General features: G+C 29.8%; 1 protein-coding gene across 2 annotated transcripts; it reads left to right on the plus strand.

Annotated features, from left to right (window-relative positions):
* Positions 1-14044: 14044 nt before the first annotated feature.
* LOC117905108 (ethylene-responsive transcription factor ERF118-like) lies at positions 14045-16350 on the plus strand. Of its 2 annotated transcripts, none has more exons than XM_034818012.1 (3): positions 14045-14241; positions 14385-14596; positions 14766-16350. In XM_034818012.1, the coding sequence occupies exon 3, from the start codon at positions 14959-14961 to the stop codon at positions 15979-15981; it is 1023 nt and encodes a 340-aa protein (XP_034673903.1). In that variant the 5' UTR covers positions 14045-14241; positions 14385-14596; positions 14766-14958; the 3' UTR covers positions 15982-16350. The 2 variants fall into 2 exon arrangements, with proteins under 2 accessions (XP_034673903.1, XP_034673904.1); XM_034818013.1 differs by having other exon boundaries at positions 14046-14241; positions 14966-16350.
* Positions 16351-16809: the final 459 nt, after the last annotated feature.

The following is a 16809-nucleotide window of genomic DNA, read 5'->3' on the forward strand; positions in this document are numbered from 1 at the left end:
ATTAAAAAATAAAAAATAAAATGAGTTTGAAGTAATATATAAAAATATAAAATATACTTAAAATTAATAAATTATATATAAAAAGAATAAGAGAGGTGACAGGTAGTTATAAAACAAAAGCTAAAGAAGGAAGGAAATAGAGAGGCAGGGCCTAGGGGAAGGGACCAAGGTTTACTAGGTGAGTGGGAATCGGAAAAAAGACCAAAGTTATCACTTTTTACCAGAGAAAAATCAGAGGAGAGAGGAACAAGCTAAACAAAATGTCCAAACACAACCTCATCTTACTTTATTCTTTCTCATCCTACCAAATCTCATTCATCCTAATTAAATACCCTTATTTTAAAAAATAAAAATAAAAAGAATATAAAATACATGAGTTAAGACTAGATTTATGATTTTAAATTGACTTTGGCTTCAGTTCTATGATAATGGAGTCAACTAAGAATTACAATCCTCGATCCTTGTAACAATTAAAATTTGACTCATTTATATTATAATTATATGCATGACTTTGTATTATTTTTTACATTATTATAATTTACAAATTATAGGATTTTTATTTTATTTTATAATTTAACAAAAATTTGAGCAAATTGATTGATACCACGCCTAATCTAATATGCTTAAAAATATAAGCCATCGATGAAGTTTAAGAATTTTTTTTTAATAAATATGATCACTAACTTTTCTTCTTATGACTAATCTTCGGCCCTACGCATCACGATTATGAAAAATCAAGTCAAAATGTTTGAGTGCTTATTTATTTCTTCGTCGATTTAAATTTTAATTAAATATTGTTTAAAAAATGATCAAAATTATTTTGGAGTAATAGAACTTTTTTCATTAACGTTAAGGGTGTTAACATGTAAGCAACTATATTACACAAGAAAAAAAAAAAAAAAAAGAGAGAGAAAAAAAAAATCACAAAAACAACACAGAAAGAGAAGAATCCTTCCTCTCTTCCATAGGTCACCGCCTTACCAAAGGTGTTCAATTCCGGCAGCCGAAAACCGGCGACGCTAGCTGCTGGTAGTCTCCGGCTCAGGAGCTACGTTGAGGTCGAAAAGCTCCTCTTTCCTACCGGTTTCATCCTTTTCAACGCCGGTAACTGCTTCTACCACCTCGGTCTCGATGGCCATCGTCCATCTCTCAGTTAACCTCGAGGTGTCGCCGTTGCTCTTGGCGAGTGCACCCATGGCATCGCGCATCCTGCGGAGGATGGCGAAGAACTCCTCGACCTCCTCCTCGGGCGGAGAGGGGGGACCGGAGGTGGCGGCGGCGGCGGCGTCCTTCTCTCCTTCACCCTTGGCCTTCTTAGCGAGGACGTTAACGACGTCATTTTCCGATCTCTTCCGCTTGACCGCCTCCATGATGAGTCGCTTTCACCGTTATAACGGAAACATCCGATACCCATTTTCTCTCTTTATAAAGGAGTCGTATATATGCGCTTGGTTGGTGAAGTTGAGGGTCTCTCTCTAGTCTCAACCGTTGGATTTGGACACCTCCATGTGCGTCACTCTTCCATCTCTCTCTGATGTCATCGGATTGCTTACATAATCATGCGATGTTTCGAGGCCATTTCCACCCCCACGCGTCATCATTTTCCTAATATTTACAGCTCGGTAAATTAGGTAAACACAGGCAAAATTTTTAAAATTATATTTTTAACCCATGAAAACTCGTTTAAGTTGATAAACATAAATAAGGACGAAATGAAGAAAATAATGTTATAACTAAACATAAATGGGAATGATTTAAAAAAATGTTTTTAATATTTGAATGATAAATGTTTTTAAATATTATAAATATTAAAAATATTTTATAAAATTATTATTAAACGGGCTCGTAATCTCGTATAAAGTAAAAGTTTATTCTTTTTTTACTATTATTAATACGATAATATCATACACCTTACTTTATTTTTTTACTTCTCTCACTCGCCCGGATGACGGAGCGTAGAAGTATATTATTATTATTTTTTTGCTAATGAAATTAAAATGACTAGAGTTTGGCGCGTGGAGTTTGGTGCGAGTTTAATAATAAAAAGCAATTAATGTAGCTTCAGTGATGATTCCAAGTTGGACCCAAAAGGACGACCTACAGGCAGAGTCAACATTTTTATTGATACTAAAGAAGGTAATAATTCACTCTCTGCTTGCCCCACGGCCCCCACCCATTTCAATCACCCTTCACCTTCCTCCTCACATTTCAGTCCCTGCCCCTACACAATTTATTCAACTCATTTTGGAATATTTTGGGATCCGTTACGCTATCCAACGATGTCAATCAATCAAATCGTTTCACACATGAATTTTGTTCACACTTATTCCATGGGTTTCAAATTTCCATAAATAGATTTTTTTATAATATATTTTATATGAAAAGTTTACTTTTTAGATAATAAAATTTATTTTTTAGAAAATTATTAAAAATATTTGATTATTTAAAAAATATATATTTTAAAAACAAATCTAAAAAAATTATAAGAATATTAAATAATAAAAATTAAAATTAATAATTATTAAATATATTTATATAAAATCTCATACTTCAGGTAAAATCAATCATTATTTTATTAAACCTATGTCTTATTAATTATAGATATGGAATCGTGTTTTATTCTTATGCTTAGGTTTCTATGATAATTATTTTTAAAAATAATTATAAAACATAGTTTTTAATAATAATTTTTAAAAATTTTTATTTGATTTTTGTAAAATAAAAATATGTTTTTAACCCATTTCAATTATTTCTTAAAACAATACTAAAAATATTGAAAATAATAAAAAACAACTAAAATATATTATTTAAAAACACTTTTTTTTTATTTCTTAAATAACATAAAATAGAAAACGGTTTCTTTTATTACAAAACATATTTTCCATGTTTTTTGTTTTGAAAAACAAAAAATTGTTCTAAAAACTAGTTCCAAACAAGTCCTTAGATTAATGAAAAAAAACCATTTTAAAAATAATTTTTAATATTTTTATAATAGAAGTTTGTTTAAAATTTTAAAATATTCTAATTTCATGCCTAATGCTTTATTTTAAATTATTTTACATATTTATATAATTAATTTTTAAAATTTGTAATAACAGAAAAACAATTTAAAAAATCGTTATGCTCTTACTTTTTTCCCAATAATTTTAGCCGTTTGATTTTTCTTTGCTTACTTTAAAAAAAAAATCAGATTAAAAAAACAAAATAAATTGAGACAACCTTTTAATTTAATAATGGTATGATGTAAGATGAGGTATAGCGAAAGGACGTAACTTAAAAAAAAAGGCTGTTCTTTAATTATGGTATTAATTTAATCTAAAGTTTAAGAGAAACTTTACATACAATCAGACCTAAAGCAAAACCATGTCTTTAAAGAAGTTGTTTTTAGGTGAATATGAAACCAATTATAAAATTTGGGAAAATTGCATTCCACCATGTGTTTCAAGTTCTATAAATTTTGTCAAACATGTATCGGGCGACGCCTCCCTTTCCCATTCCTTTTTAGTTTTAATTTTTTATTATGTTAATTTTAATTTTGATTATATTTGATAGTGATTTTAAAAAGTATTTTTAATATTTATAATATTTTAAAAATATTTAAAAGGTTATAGGTTGGGAGCGTTTTTTTAAATTATTTATTTTTTTTTTTTAAAAAAAAATTGGAGGTGGTTTGAGAGAGAAAATGTGGAGCTTTGATGAGGTGGTGGGGAGTGGGGTGCACCAAAAGGTGACAAAATGAAGGGGAAAGACGCAAAATGTCACCCACCAAACGCAGAAGTGGAATCTATTTTTCAATTGGATGGGCCGGGCCCATTTGAAAAGCTTCACTTTGACCAGGCACCATCAATTTTTTCAACGAGTGGCCAGGATTTATGCTTCTCCTCTCCAAAGACCAATGGTGTGAGAAACGTTGCTTAATAGGAAAGAGTGTTTTGCTGTCGACCTGCAAAAAAAAAAAAAAAAATAAAATAAAAAATTAGAACCCAATTTATTTCATTTTGTATTCATTATTTTATTTTAATTATTTATTAAAAATAAAAATAGGAAAAAAATAGCAATTCTTATGAAAATAAAAATGTTTTTTAATAATAATTTTAATTTTTCCTCTTTTCATTATGTTATGATTTATTATTATTTTTATTTCCATTTCTATAATCTCATATGATTAAAACGTAAGTCATATCAATGTGATGAGGTGGAATTAGACAAAAGAATGTGAACATGCGGAAAAGAATTAGATTAAAGAAATGTGAATACATGGAAAAGCAAGTCTTTCTTAACTATGCTTGTTTGGCAACTTGTGATAAGAGAACTTCCAACGCTCATGGATAATTATGAAAATGTAATGATGATTGATTGGAAATTTGTTGTGAGTGGACTTGATTTAGATGCCCTTATTTCATTTCTCTAACTAATTATTAATAGTAATATTATTATTATTAAAAAATATTTCAAAATAAAATCTTATCCCCCTTTTTTTTTTAAGGTATTTCATGTCACATAGTTTATTATAAATGTTTTCGTACATTTTGTACGAGTCTTAGTTAATTTTTATTTTATCGATATTTTTTGTAAAATTATTTTTTTGGATATTTTCGATATTTCTCATTGGATCTTATACCACCCTCCATTTGTCTATTATAATAATCTATTTTTGTTTTTTTTTTAAATTTCAATAACAAAATATGACCAAAATATTTATTAAAAAAAAAAAACCACATAAGTGGAGTAGGTATTGAACACTATTCATAGTCATGACAAGAGCACAAAGACTATGGCAAGAAAATGGAGACAGTGTCTCAAATTTGAATGATGTTTGGTTGTTAAGAAAAAAGAGAAAAGTGGAAGAAAAATATGACCAAAACTGGTCAACCTAAATTTTAGGAATATTAGGGTTTGACGGCATGGATTGAAAGGTGTTTGTAGAGAAGAAAAGGAAGAGGTGAAGTTGAATGGCATTGTTATTACAATTATTGTCAAAATAGTAGAATTTCCCATTTCTTTCCTCTCTTCATCATCGAAATTTAATGGTTGACCAATTATCTACTTTTGTTTTTCTTATCCTTTTTTATTTTTTATTTTTATTTTCTCTTTGCCTTGTTTTTAATAGGTTGGGCAGAGCTTAAACGTTAGGGGGCCCAATTAAGTGGGATCTTTTGTTTGCTGTGTGTAATGATGGGCCGATGAAGCCCAGTTATGCCTGGCAAAAGACAATAGATATAAACGGAGTGGGGTGGGCCGTAGTCTCATGGATGAGAATCGGTTGGGCTTATTACCTGCGGAATGGGTTGGCTTGGGTTTACTTGGCCCGTTTGCTGACATTCATTCACTAAGAGGCCGTTCGGAAGCGGTTCTTGTTAAAACGCTTTTAGCTTTAGACTTTGATCATTAACACCTTAATCAATAGCGCTTTAAAAGAGAATGACTAGTATTTTGATGTTAAATAAGACTTTTGGGTTAACTTTTGAGATGTCCAAGAATCCCGATTGGTTATTTCACTGACCAATTTGCTCAAAAAAACTTATAAATAGAATTATGAATACGAGAACCAATTTTTTTCACTGTACAAAAGTATTTTGACCTTTATTTTAATTGAGAAAAGAAACAAAAATTTTGAGAGAGAGGAAGATTTTTATTTTTAAGAAGAAGAATTGTATTTTTTTTAGAGAGAAAAAAACATATTTTTCTTAGAGATTGTTCTCACGCAAAGAGATTTTTTTATTTATAATAGTGACAATTTATGAGTAGTTTTAAAAACTCTAAAAAATTGCTTCCTTTATTTCTCCATTTATTGAGTTGGGTGAGCCCATTTGAACATCTCAATCAATTGTTAAAAGAGAATGACTAGTATTTTGACATCAAATAAGACTGTTGGGTTAACTTTTGAGATCCCTAAGAATCCCGATGGGTTATTTCACTGACCAATTTACTAAAAAAAGTTATGAATAGAATTATGAATATAAGAACCAATTTTTTTTCATAGTACAAAAGTCTTGACTTTTTTTTTTTATTGAGAAAACAAACAAAAATTTTGAGAGAAAGAAAAGTTTTTATTTTCAAAAAGAAGAATTGTATTTTTTTTAGAGAAAAAAAAAAAGACATATTTTCTTAAGGACTGTTCTCACACAGAGGGAATTTTTATTTATTTAATAGTGACAATTTATGGGTAGTTTTAAAAACCCTAAAAAGTTGCTCCCCTTATTTCTCCATTTATTGAGTTGGGTGAGCCCATTTGACCCATTTGAACATCTTAACCCAACTCCAATAATTTGGATATAAACTTTAAATAAAAAAAAATAAAAATTGATAGTACCTTAACATGTTATATAGCAAAAAAGTAATTTTTAGAATAATTACCCACAAAGTGATTATTTATGAATAATTTTATATAAATTTACCATACTTCTAATTTTCATAAGAAAAAACATTTCGAAAAATACTTTTAACCCTTTTTAAAATCACACCCAAACTAACTCTTTCTTATATAAGGGTTCCAATCATTAGGGTTTTCATTGATTTACACCATAGCTTTTTTAAAAATAAATATCTATAAATATTCTTAATTTTGTAATATTAGATTTATTGCCTTGTATTTTTAATGAAAGAGAAAAACCATGTCACTTCAAAAATATTTCAACAAATATAACACAAAAATATCTTTTACTTTATAAAAAAAATCAACCAAAACATCATTAAATTCATTGAAAAAGAAGTAGATAACAATGACATGAAGAGTAGATAGAAGTGTTGTTTGGTGAGTTTGTGGATCAGTGGATGTGGGATGTGGGGTGTGTGGTGTGGCCCTGTGGGTGAGCTTCTGTGGTTACAGACTTACAGTTATCATGTGAAGAAAGTTCAGAAACAGCCAAGAAGAGAAGAGAGAGCCTATTCGGCTATTCTTCCATGCAGGCTTCCAAGTCCATCACAAACATTTTCCACATGGAAAATATAAAAAATGGGTAGGAGCAGCCTCTCGAAAATCAAAGTAAATTCTAAGCAAATTATATGTGAAATTTGACATGGCACAAACCCATACATTCAAACAAAAACAAAGACGAAAAATCCAAATGAGAAATGAGTGGGAAGATGACTCATGCGTCTCAATCAACTTCCCTTATGCTTTCCACAAAATTATAAAAGCCTATCATCCTCTTCTTATCCTCTTCTTTCTCTCTCTCTTTCATTGAAGGCCTTTGAGGTCTAGACCCATTTGGAATAACTTTTTATTGTTTTCTATTTTGAGTGGAAGGTGAAGTTAAGTGAAAGCTATGATTTTTAAACATGTTATTAGTTTACGGAAAAAAAAAAAGTAATCAATGCCTTTTGGAATAAAGGTATTTGGTATAATCTAAATCAACGTATAAGTATAATAACGTATATATTGGCAACAATCATACTCACATGACATATATCCATGAGATGATATGAACATGTTGAAATATTAATCCCATTGATGATTAGCTCGGTTCAAAGCATATAAGATCCTTCTTAATCCATATACTAATTGTTGTAAATAAATTTCCTCATGTCGATCACCATATAAGAAAATCATAACAAAAATAAATTAAATTGAAAAGTACCTTATAATCAGAAAAAAAAGTTTCATAATAATCGATTATGAGTACATTTGATAGTAATTTTATAAATTGTTTCTAGTCTTTTTTTTATATGTTCAAAAGATAAAAAAATTTAAATATTAAAAAAACGAAAAATAATTCATAAAATCACTGTAAAACATATTCTCTCGTTCATTTTGCAAGAATCGTTTTTCCACTAATTGAATTTTTTACCTTTCAGCTTTGTTTTCTTCTTGGACTTGATTTTTGACCTATTCACATCTGATTGATTTCTTTCTTTAATGCAATTTTTATTACTTTTCATGTTTGCATTCACTGCAATGATTCTCTATCTCCTCATTAGTCACTGTCAATCCTTTAAATTGTGTCCGAAAAACAATAGGCAGCGTCACTTCTATACCTTCGTGGCTGGCATTTTATATGGGTATGTTTCTATAGTTTTCACACTGCTTTAAGAATCATTGGATTAGGTCCACACATCCATTTATAGGTGTTGATTTTCATTTTCAATCTTGTCTATTCTTTCTTTCTCAAATTTCATTTCCGCTTTTTTACATTTTTATTTTTTATTTTTTGTGGTTGAGTGCTTTTAGTAATAGTTTTATTCATTTTGATCTTTCTCTTACCATATGTTCCTCGTCAAATGCTATATCTCTACTCACCATTTTTTTATTCATTGCTAAATCCTACAAATCCAAGGCATATGCACTCTTTTGATTTGGAATTGGGTTTTGATCTTTCTTCGCTCTACTCGTAGACACAAGTAGGATAATAAAATGTTAGGAATTAAAAAAATAATTGATTTACTTAACCATTCTTTTTCCAAAATCTTGAAATTAATTGTAGAATATAAAAATTGATTAATTATATAACAAATCGTATTATCAGTCTTAACCCATAAATTTTTAAGTAATTATAGCATTCAATCTCATGCATCTAACTTGTTCCAATAGTGTTTTGTTCATCCTTTGAACCACTCTGTTCTATTATGGAGTTCATTTGCTTGAGAAATATAAAACAAAATTACAATTCTTTTAATACCTCTTAAACTTTTTGTCTTGTCCAAATCCATTATCTTATTTGAAATATTTTATCTTCCTTCTTATTCGGTTTTAAATTTCTTTTTTTCATTACTTAAATATCCTAAAGATTCTTATTTATGCTTTATTAAATGGATTTATAATTTTCTTGAATAGATATTTGATGAAACAAACAAAAAATAAAATATGCACTATCAATAGAAGGAGCTAAACTAAAAGTCAAAATATCATTGTGACCAAAATTGCACTTAAGTTTTGTGAGATGTTAACTTGAAATCAACATTGTGTGGTTTCCCAATCACTTAAATTCACAAAAATTTATGTTAGATAACTTCACTATTTCTAACAAATTCCACGATGCTTCATTCAACTAAGAGTTCGAGACTAATATGTCAAAACTTCACATCATTTGAATCTAACTTTAATATTATAGAAAGTGCAACTTTATCTACAATAGTATTATCTACCAAATTATACAAAATTTCAAATTCTCATCGTTCATGATCCCCATTGCTCCTTTGACTCCTAATTTTTCATTTTTGGTTGTATAGTGACATCCCAATCCATATGATGCTCTAAGAGAAATCAAATTCTTTTTCGATTCAAGGAAGTGTCTAACTCTTATGATAGTTTACTACTCTATCAAATATTTTGAATCCAATTATTCATATTTTAACAACTTCACATCATGAACCACTGCCCATTAAAATATTCTCACACCCACGTGATTCATATATGTCAAACTAGTCTCTATCAAGGCAATAACACTCCCTTTATTCACAAGTTTATATATATATTTTTTTTCTTCCAAGACATTTTTTAAAATTTTGTAATATTTTCTAATATGTCCATTTTTGTGATAGTATTAACAACTAAGAGTTCGAGACTAACGTGTCAAAACTTCACATCATTTGAATCTAACTTTAATATTATAGAAAGTGCAACTTTATCTACAATAGTATTGTCTACCAAATTATACAAAATTTCAATATTCTCATCGTTCATGATCCCCATTGCTCATTTGATTCCTAATTTTTTATTTTTTGTTGTGTAGTGACATCCCAATCCATATAACACTATAAGGGAAATCCAATTCTTTTTCAATTCAAAGAATTGTCTAACTCTTATGAGAGTTTTAACCACTCTATCAAATATTTTGAATCCAATTATTCATATTTTAACAATTTCACATCATGAACCACTGCCCGTTAAAATATTCTCACAATCTCACAACCATGTGATTCATATATGTCAAACTATTCTCTATGAAGGCAATTTTTGACCTATTCACATCTGATTGATTTCTTCCTTTAATGCAATTTTTATTACTTTTCATGTTGCATTCATTGCAATGAGTCTCTATCTCCTCATTAGTCACTGTCAATCCTTTAAATTGGATCCGAAAAACAACAGGCAGCTTCACTTCTGGTATGTTTCTATAGTTTTCACACTGCTTTAAGAATCATTGGATTAGGTCCACACATCCATTTATAGGTGTTGATTTTCATTTTCAATATTGTCTATTCTTTCTTTCTCAAATTTCATTTCCGCTTTTTTACATTTTTTTTTTTTTTTGTAATTGACTGCTTTTAGTAATAGTTTTATTCATTTTGATCTTTCTCTTACCGTATGTTCCTCATCAAATGCTATATCTCTACTCACCATTTTTTTATTCATTGCTAAATCCTACAAATCCAAGGCATATGCACTCTTTTGATTTGGAATTGGGTTTTGATCTTTCTTCGCTCTACTCGCAGACACAAGTAGGATAATAAAATGTTAGGAATTAAAAAAATAATTGATTTACTTACCCATTCTTTTTCCAAAATCTTGAAATTAATTATATAAAAATATATTAATTATATAACAAGTCGTATTATCAGTCTTAACTCATAAATTTTTAAGAAATTATAGCATTTAATCTCATGCATCTAACATGTTCCAATAGTGTTTTGTTCATCCTTTGAACCACTCCGTTTTATTACGAAGTTCATTTGCTTGAGAAATATAAAACAAAATTACAATTCTTTTAATACCTCTTAAACCTTTTGTCTTGTGTCCAAATCCATTATCTTATTTGAAATATTTTATCTTCCTTCTTTTTTGGTTTTAAACTTCTTTTTTTCATTACTTAAATATCCTAAAGATTCTTATTTATGCTTTATTAAATGGATTTATAATTTTCTTGAATAGATATTTGATGAAACGAACAAAAAATAAAATATGCACCATCAATAGAAGGAACTAAACTAAAAGTCAAAATATCATAATGACCATAATTGCACTTAAGTTTTGTGAGATGTTAACTTGAAATCAACATTGTGTGGTTTCCCAATTACTTAAATTCACAAAAATTTATGTTAGATAACTTCACTATTTCTAACAAATTCCACGATGCTTCATCAAACTAAGAGTTCAAAACTAAGTGTGTCAAAACTTCACATCATTTGAATCTAACTTTAATATTATAGAAAGTGCGACTTTATCTACAATAGTGTGTCTACCAAATTTTACAAAATTTCAATATTCTCATCGTTCATGATCCCCATTGCTCATTTGACTCCTAATTTTTTATTTTTTGTTGTATAGTGACATCCCAATCCATATAACGCTATAAGGGAAATCTAATTCTTTTTCAATTCAAGGAAGTGTCCAACTCTTATGAGAGTTTTAACCACTCTATCAAATATTTTGAATCCAATTATTCATATTTTATCAACTTCACATCATGAACCACCACCCATTAAAATATTCTCACAACCATGTGATTCATATATGTCAAACTAGTCTCTATGAAGGCAAATAACACTCCATTTATTTACAAGTTTATATATATATATATATATATATATATATAATTTGTTGGGTCTTCTTTCTTCCAAGACATTTTTCAAAATTTTTTAATATTTTCTAATATGTCCCTTTTTGTGATAGTATTAACACACCGTGCCTTGATATAAGCGTGGCCATGATATAAAATTATTTCTATTCGATGATTTATCAAACCTAATGACTTATATTTTTTGTTTATGATTTCAATACCAAATCATCTTTTCGTTGTTTTCCATCAAAACTTTTATTCTTTTTATCATATTAAATATAACCTCTCAAAAAAGATTAAGATTGATGACACTAACCATCCTCTTCTTAGTATAATTAAAATTTAGAAATGTCCAATGATTTTAGTAAAATTGCTTTTGTACTTACTTGGATAAAATGTGCAAAAAAGTCACTTTTCACAAAAGCAACTTCTTGACATATGCAAGATGAAGTTTTATATTTAATAAAAATGTGACAATACAAATTTACCCCTTATCCTGAGAATGATAAGTGATGACATCAAATGTGCCCTCTTGTGGCCTTATGTTCTCTTGACTCTCTTAAAAGTATAAGAATATCTCAACCAATAATCTAGGTTTAAAAAGGTATTTTTCACATTTTTTTTTCAATTCTTCATGAAATTCACATTTTAAATTAAAATAGTTTTGAAACTAATTAAAAAAATCAATGTGTTATAATTTTTTTTTTTATATCAAGATTTTAAAAATTTAAAAGTAATTTTTAGGGGCATAAAGTAAGCCTATATTTTTTGTAAAAGAATTTTTATTTTTATTTTTATATAATTTTTAAATTTTTAAAAACAATATATATATAAGGAAGCTTTAAGCTTTGTTTGGAAACGTTTTTGAAAACTTTTCTCTAATATTTTGTAGAATAAAAGTTTGTTTAGAATATTAAATATTTTTAATCTATTTTTTATATTTTAAAATATGATTTTAAAATAACTTTTATATATAGTATTTTATTTTTAATCATTCTTCATATTTATATAATTATTTTAAAACAACCCTTAAAAAATAAATAAAAATAATTAAAATATGTTATCTGAAAACATCATATTTTTTGTTTCTAAAAACAAAAAATAATTTTCAATTTTTAAGTTGTCAAACGTGTTTTTTTCTAAAGAATATAAAACTATTTCAAAAAACAATTGTCAAACAAGACCTTAAATTTTCATTTGAGAATCAATTTTCTTTGTTTTTATTTTTTATTTTTTATTTCTATCATACTAGGTTCACACAATTTTTTTAATTAAAATTGTAAAATGTTTATTTTTTAATAAAAAAACATTTACTAACATTAAAAAACATTTTTAGCCCTTCATAAAGTCGCTCTCAATCGAGCTTTTAATATTTTTCGCTTGAAATTATGTTTGTTACACTTGCTATTTTTTCCTTTTAACTTATTGTTGGTGCAATTTCATATTTTATACCATTTTTTTTATTATTAAATTAATTTGAGTTGTTCAAATAATATATATTGAACAACATCATCAATCAGGTCATGTCACAGGTATATATTTAAGTCTCATTATTTTATTTAGATTTTATCATACATTATAAAAAAACAATAAAATCCATGAATCTAATTAATGTTTTCCTTTAATGTCTGTTTTCTTTGTGTCCCATTTATGAGATGATCTTCTTTATTGCAGTACAACAAAGTGCTTTAAATGTAAAAATGAGTCATGACAAAATAATAAAGCCAATATGGAAGAGAGTATACACACCACTAATATCAACCTCTATATATATATATATATATATTCCTTTTGTTGTTCATTATTAAAAATAAAATAATAAAAATTCATACTACTAATTCAATTAATTTTGGATTCTTTTCCTATCTATCATATCGTGTTTTCTTAGTTTCCATTATTAGTGATTTACAAAACAAAATTTAGCATTATGCCCACATGGATCTATAATTCAAAAATTAAATAATTATATATTAGTCAATTAAATTCGTGTCTTAAATAATGGGCTAGAATTGTTTTTATGTGAAGTAATTTGGTTTTTTAACCATAATTGCTTAAAGTCCATTTCATTACCGCTAGACATAACCAAATTTATTATTTAAGTAATTCTAAAAAGCGTTTTTAATATTTAAATATTTTCATGTTTCAAATATTAGAACAATTAGAAACACTTTTTAAATATACTAAATGTAATTTTAATCTTATTATAAATATCATAAAATCCACCTCGAATATATTAATTTACTAATAGTGTGAATTAAGGTGATAAAATAATGGCAATAAATCACTCAAAAGTCAAATTTATAAATTTTGTTTCTTAATAAAAAAATAATTTCTCATATATATATATCAATATATTGCATTGTGGCCATGAGAAGGTTCCATAAAATTTTGAAAAAAAAACAAAAAGTAAAAAGGAAAAGAAGGACAGGACTTACATAAAAAATAAATTAGAGGACAAAAATCCTATTAGAAGATGAAGTGAAATGACAAAAGTACCCTCAAGAAAGAAGGTGTGGCCTACCAAGAGGACCCGGTCATAGAGTAAAAGAGACAAGACGGTGCTGGGATGGGGGAGTGGGAGGAGACTGTGAGAGAGTGAAAGCTATAAAAGTGAGGGAGAGATGGAGTTTTGAATGGTCCAAACAGAAGGCACGCGTGTTGATATTGGGGCCTTAACCACCGGTCAGCCGCCCTGGTGGAGAGAGGCGAAGAACACACAGTCTTGAGTGTGTGAAAGCAGGAGAGGGGAGAGAGAAGGGAGGGAAGACCAAAAAAGGGTTTGCTAAAAAGACGAATAAAGCTGGTATTTTCATTAGTATTTTTCTTTTGATTTTATGTATGTGCTTTTGGTAGCAAATCTGCGGGAGTTTTGTGGGGTGTGATTGATATTATTGTGCCTTTTGTTTTGTGATTTATGGAGTGGGTGTGATTTGTTTTTTGTTTCAGTGCGTCTCTCGCTTTCCCTCTCTGCAACAGCAAGAAGTTTTCGAGGAGAGAGAGAGAGGATTTATGTCGTCTGGATTTAGGCTGTTGACTGGAGCTCCAAGGAAGCTCTGGATTTCTTCTGAGTCTCTGTTGCTCTGTATGCAAACTTGTCCTCTTCATCAGAGGAAGATTCAGCGTTCACCAGTTTCTTCCATGCGATTAAGGTCAAAAAGGTAATGGCTTTTTATCTTTGATTTTATTTTCGCTTTTTATCTGTATCTGTTTTAGTTTTTCTTTGTGTTTCTAAAATGAAATCCATGAACCCCGCTTTATATGTGCTCATTTTGTGATTCATGATATGGGTTTTGATGGGTTTTAGGGTTTTGGGTTTTTGCTATGCAGGAGTTGGTGCTTTGGGGCTCTCATCATAAAACACTTCCTCTTTTGTGTGTTGAGTTTTGGGGTTTTGGGGTTGTCTTGATTGAGAGAATCTTCCTAAGATTTGCTTCAATTTTCCTTTCATTTCTTTTGTGGGTGGTTTTGGGCTTTAGGGGTTTTTGGGGTTTTGGGATTTTTATACATTTTTTTCGCGAAAATGCCAGGGTTTAGCAGGCAATTCTTGATGGATCAAGATATGATGAATAAGAAACCGAACACAAAGAAACCTAGCATGTTAGAGGTTTCACAGCCGATGAGGAGAGTTCGAGTCACTTACTGTGATCCCGATGCCACCGATTCTTCCAGTGAAGATGAAGAATACAATGGCAAGAAGAAGCAATTGCTGAGATCCAAACGCACTGTCAAGGAGTTGTTTGTTCATGGAATTCCATATGAATCATCAGCAGAGACTTCTCCCCATATCAGTAATAATGGGGGCAAACTCAGCACCAAGTTGGACAGCAAAATTCAGAAAACCCCAAGATCATCCTCTATTTATAAAGGAGTTCGGCGCAGGAAGTGGGGAAAATATGCAGCAGAGATCAGAGACCCAATTCGAGGGGTTCGAATGTGGCTTGGTACTTATAATACTGCAGAAGAAGCTGCCAAAGCTTATCAAACGAAGAAGCTCGAGTTTGATACCATTCTTGGATCGGAGAAGCTTAAGAATAAGCATTCATCGCCTTCAAGTTCAGCTGTTACATGCTCTTCAAGGCAGAAGCCATCTTCCTCAGTGGAGACCAATGGCTTATTTTCCCATCCCTCTCCATCATCCGTCCTGGAGATCTCCCGATCGGCTTCAATTGGCTCTGGCAATTCAGTTAAAGAAGATGACAATGCAATGAGAAACGACAAAGAAGAGCAACCTATTTCGTCTTTGACTGGCCCTGCCAGTTCAATTACAGAAGACAATGCCATGGAAGAAGACAAGGTTCCTGCTGCATCCCTCTTGGAAGAGCCCTTGTTTTTCCCACCATTCAATCAAGAGCTTAACTTGGGTTTTGACGACAACTCTTTATTTGGGAACAACTTTGAAGAATTTTTCGATGATCTCGACATGGAGGGTCTTCCAATGTGCGGTTTTGAAGATGACGCAACAAATGGCCTTCCCAACTTCGACTTTGAGCTGGACAAGGAATTGGCATGGGTTGATGAAACCTTAAATATAGCCTGCCTCTAAGTTTTGCAGTTAGGATAGAATCATAGTTTTAAGTTATTCATAGTTCATTTGGAAAATAAAAGAGCTCCAAAGCCAGGCGTGGAGATCTTGAAGTTTTGCTTCTTTTGAGAGAGAGAGAAAGAGAAAAAGACGAAGAGTTCTTGGGTTTTTTGTCCGTGGCCTCAGAGCCGTCCAAGATTTTCAACTCTTCCAATGAGACCATAGAGTGGTTTTTTGCTTCAATCTTGAGTGAAATGTGTTTGCAAACTCCAGCCAATGATAGCAATAAAAGGCAGTAAAATTTTGTATTGGGAAACGAGAATCTGAATTATGCAAGAGAGACTAATGCTTGAGGTTTGAGACTTGTCTTTGTTCTTCATATTTTATTTTTAATGTGATGGATGGATTCTTGGCTGGGGTAGTTTGAAATGGGCATCTTCGCCCAATGTCATGTTGTAGATAGATCATATGCTTCGCCACCCCAAGACAAGAAGGGTGACAAAAGCAGGGTGATGAGTGTCCTCTTCTCATTTGCTTGGGATGTTGCTCTTATCCTATTTTTACTTTTTCTTTTTATGCTTATATGCTTTCTTTTTCCTGGATTTTGATTCTCATTTCATTCATGTGAGATACGTGTGAAGTATGTTATAAGCTATGGCCATTGAAATATTCCATTGCCCATGGAGGAAAAAAAAAGGTTGATGTGGATACTCCTGGACTCTAAAAAGAGGATATCCAGATGTTGAATGTATGTTATGGATTACTAGTTTAATATCATTGTCTTAACAAAGAAAAAGTTATTTTCAACATTTTTCATATTTTTCTATTCATCTTTGTTTCAATGTTTTG

Source organism: Vitis riparia, chromosome 17, assembly GCF_004353265.1.
Source record: "Vitis riparia cultivar Riparia Gloire de Montpellier isolate 1030 chromosome 17, EGFV_Vit.rip_1.0, whole genome shotgun sequence".
Classification (NCBI taxonomy): Eukaryota; Viridiplantae; Streptophyta; class Magnoliopsida; order Vitales; family Vitaceae; genus Vitis; species Vitis riparia.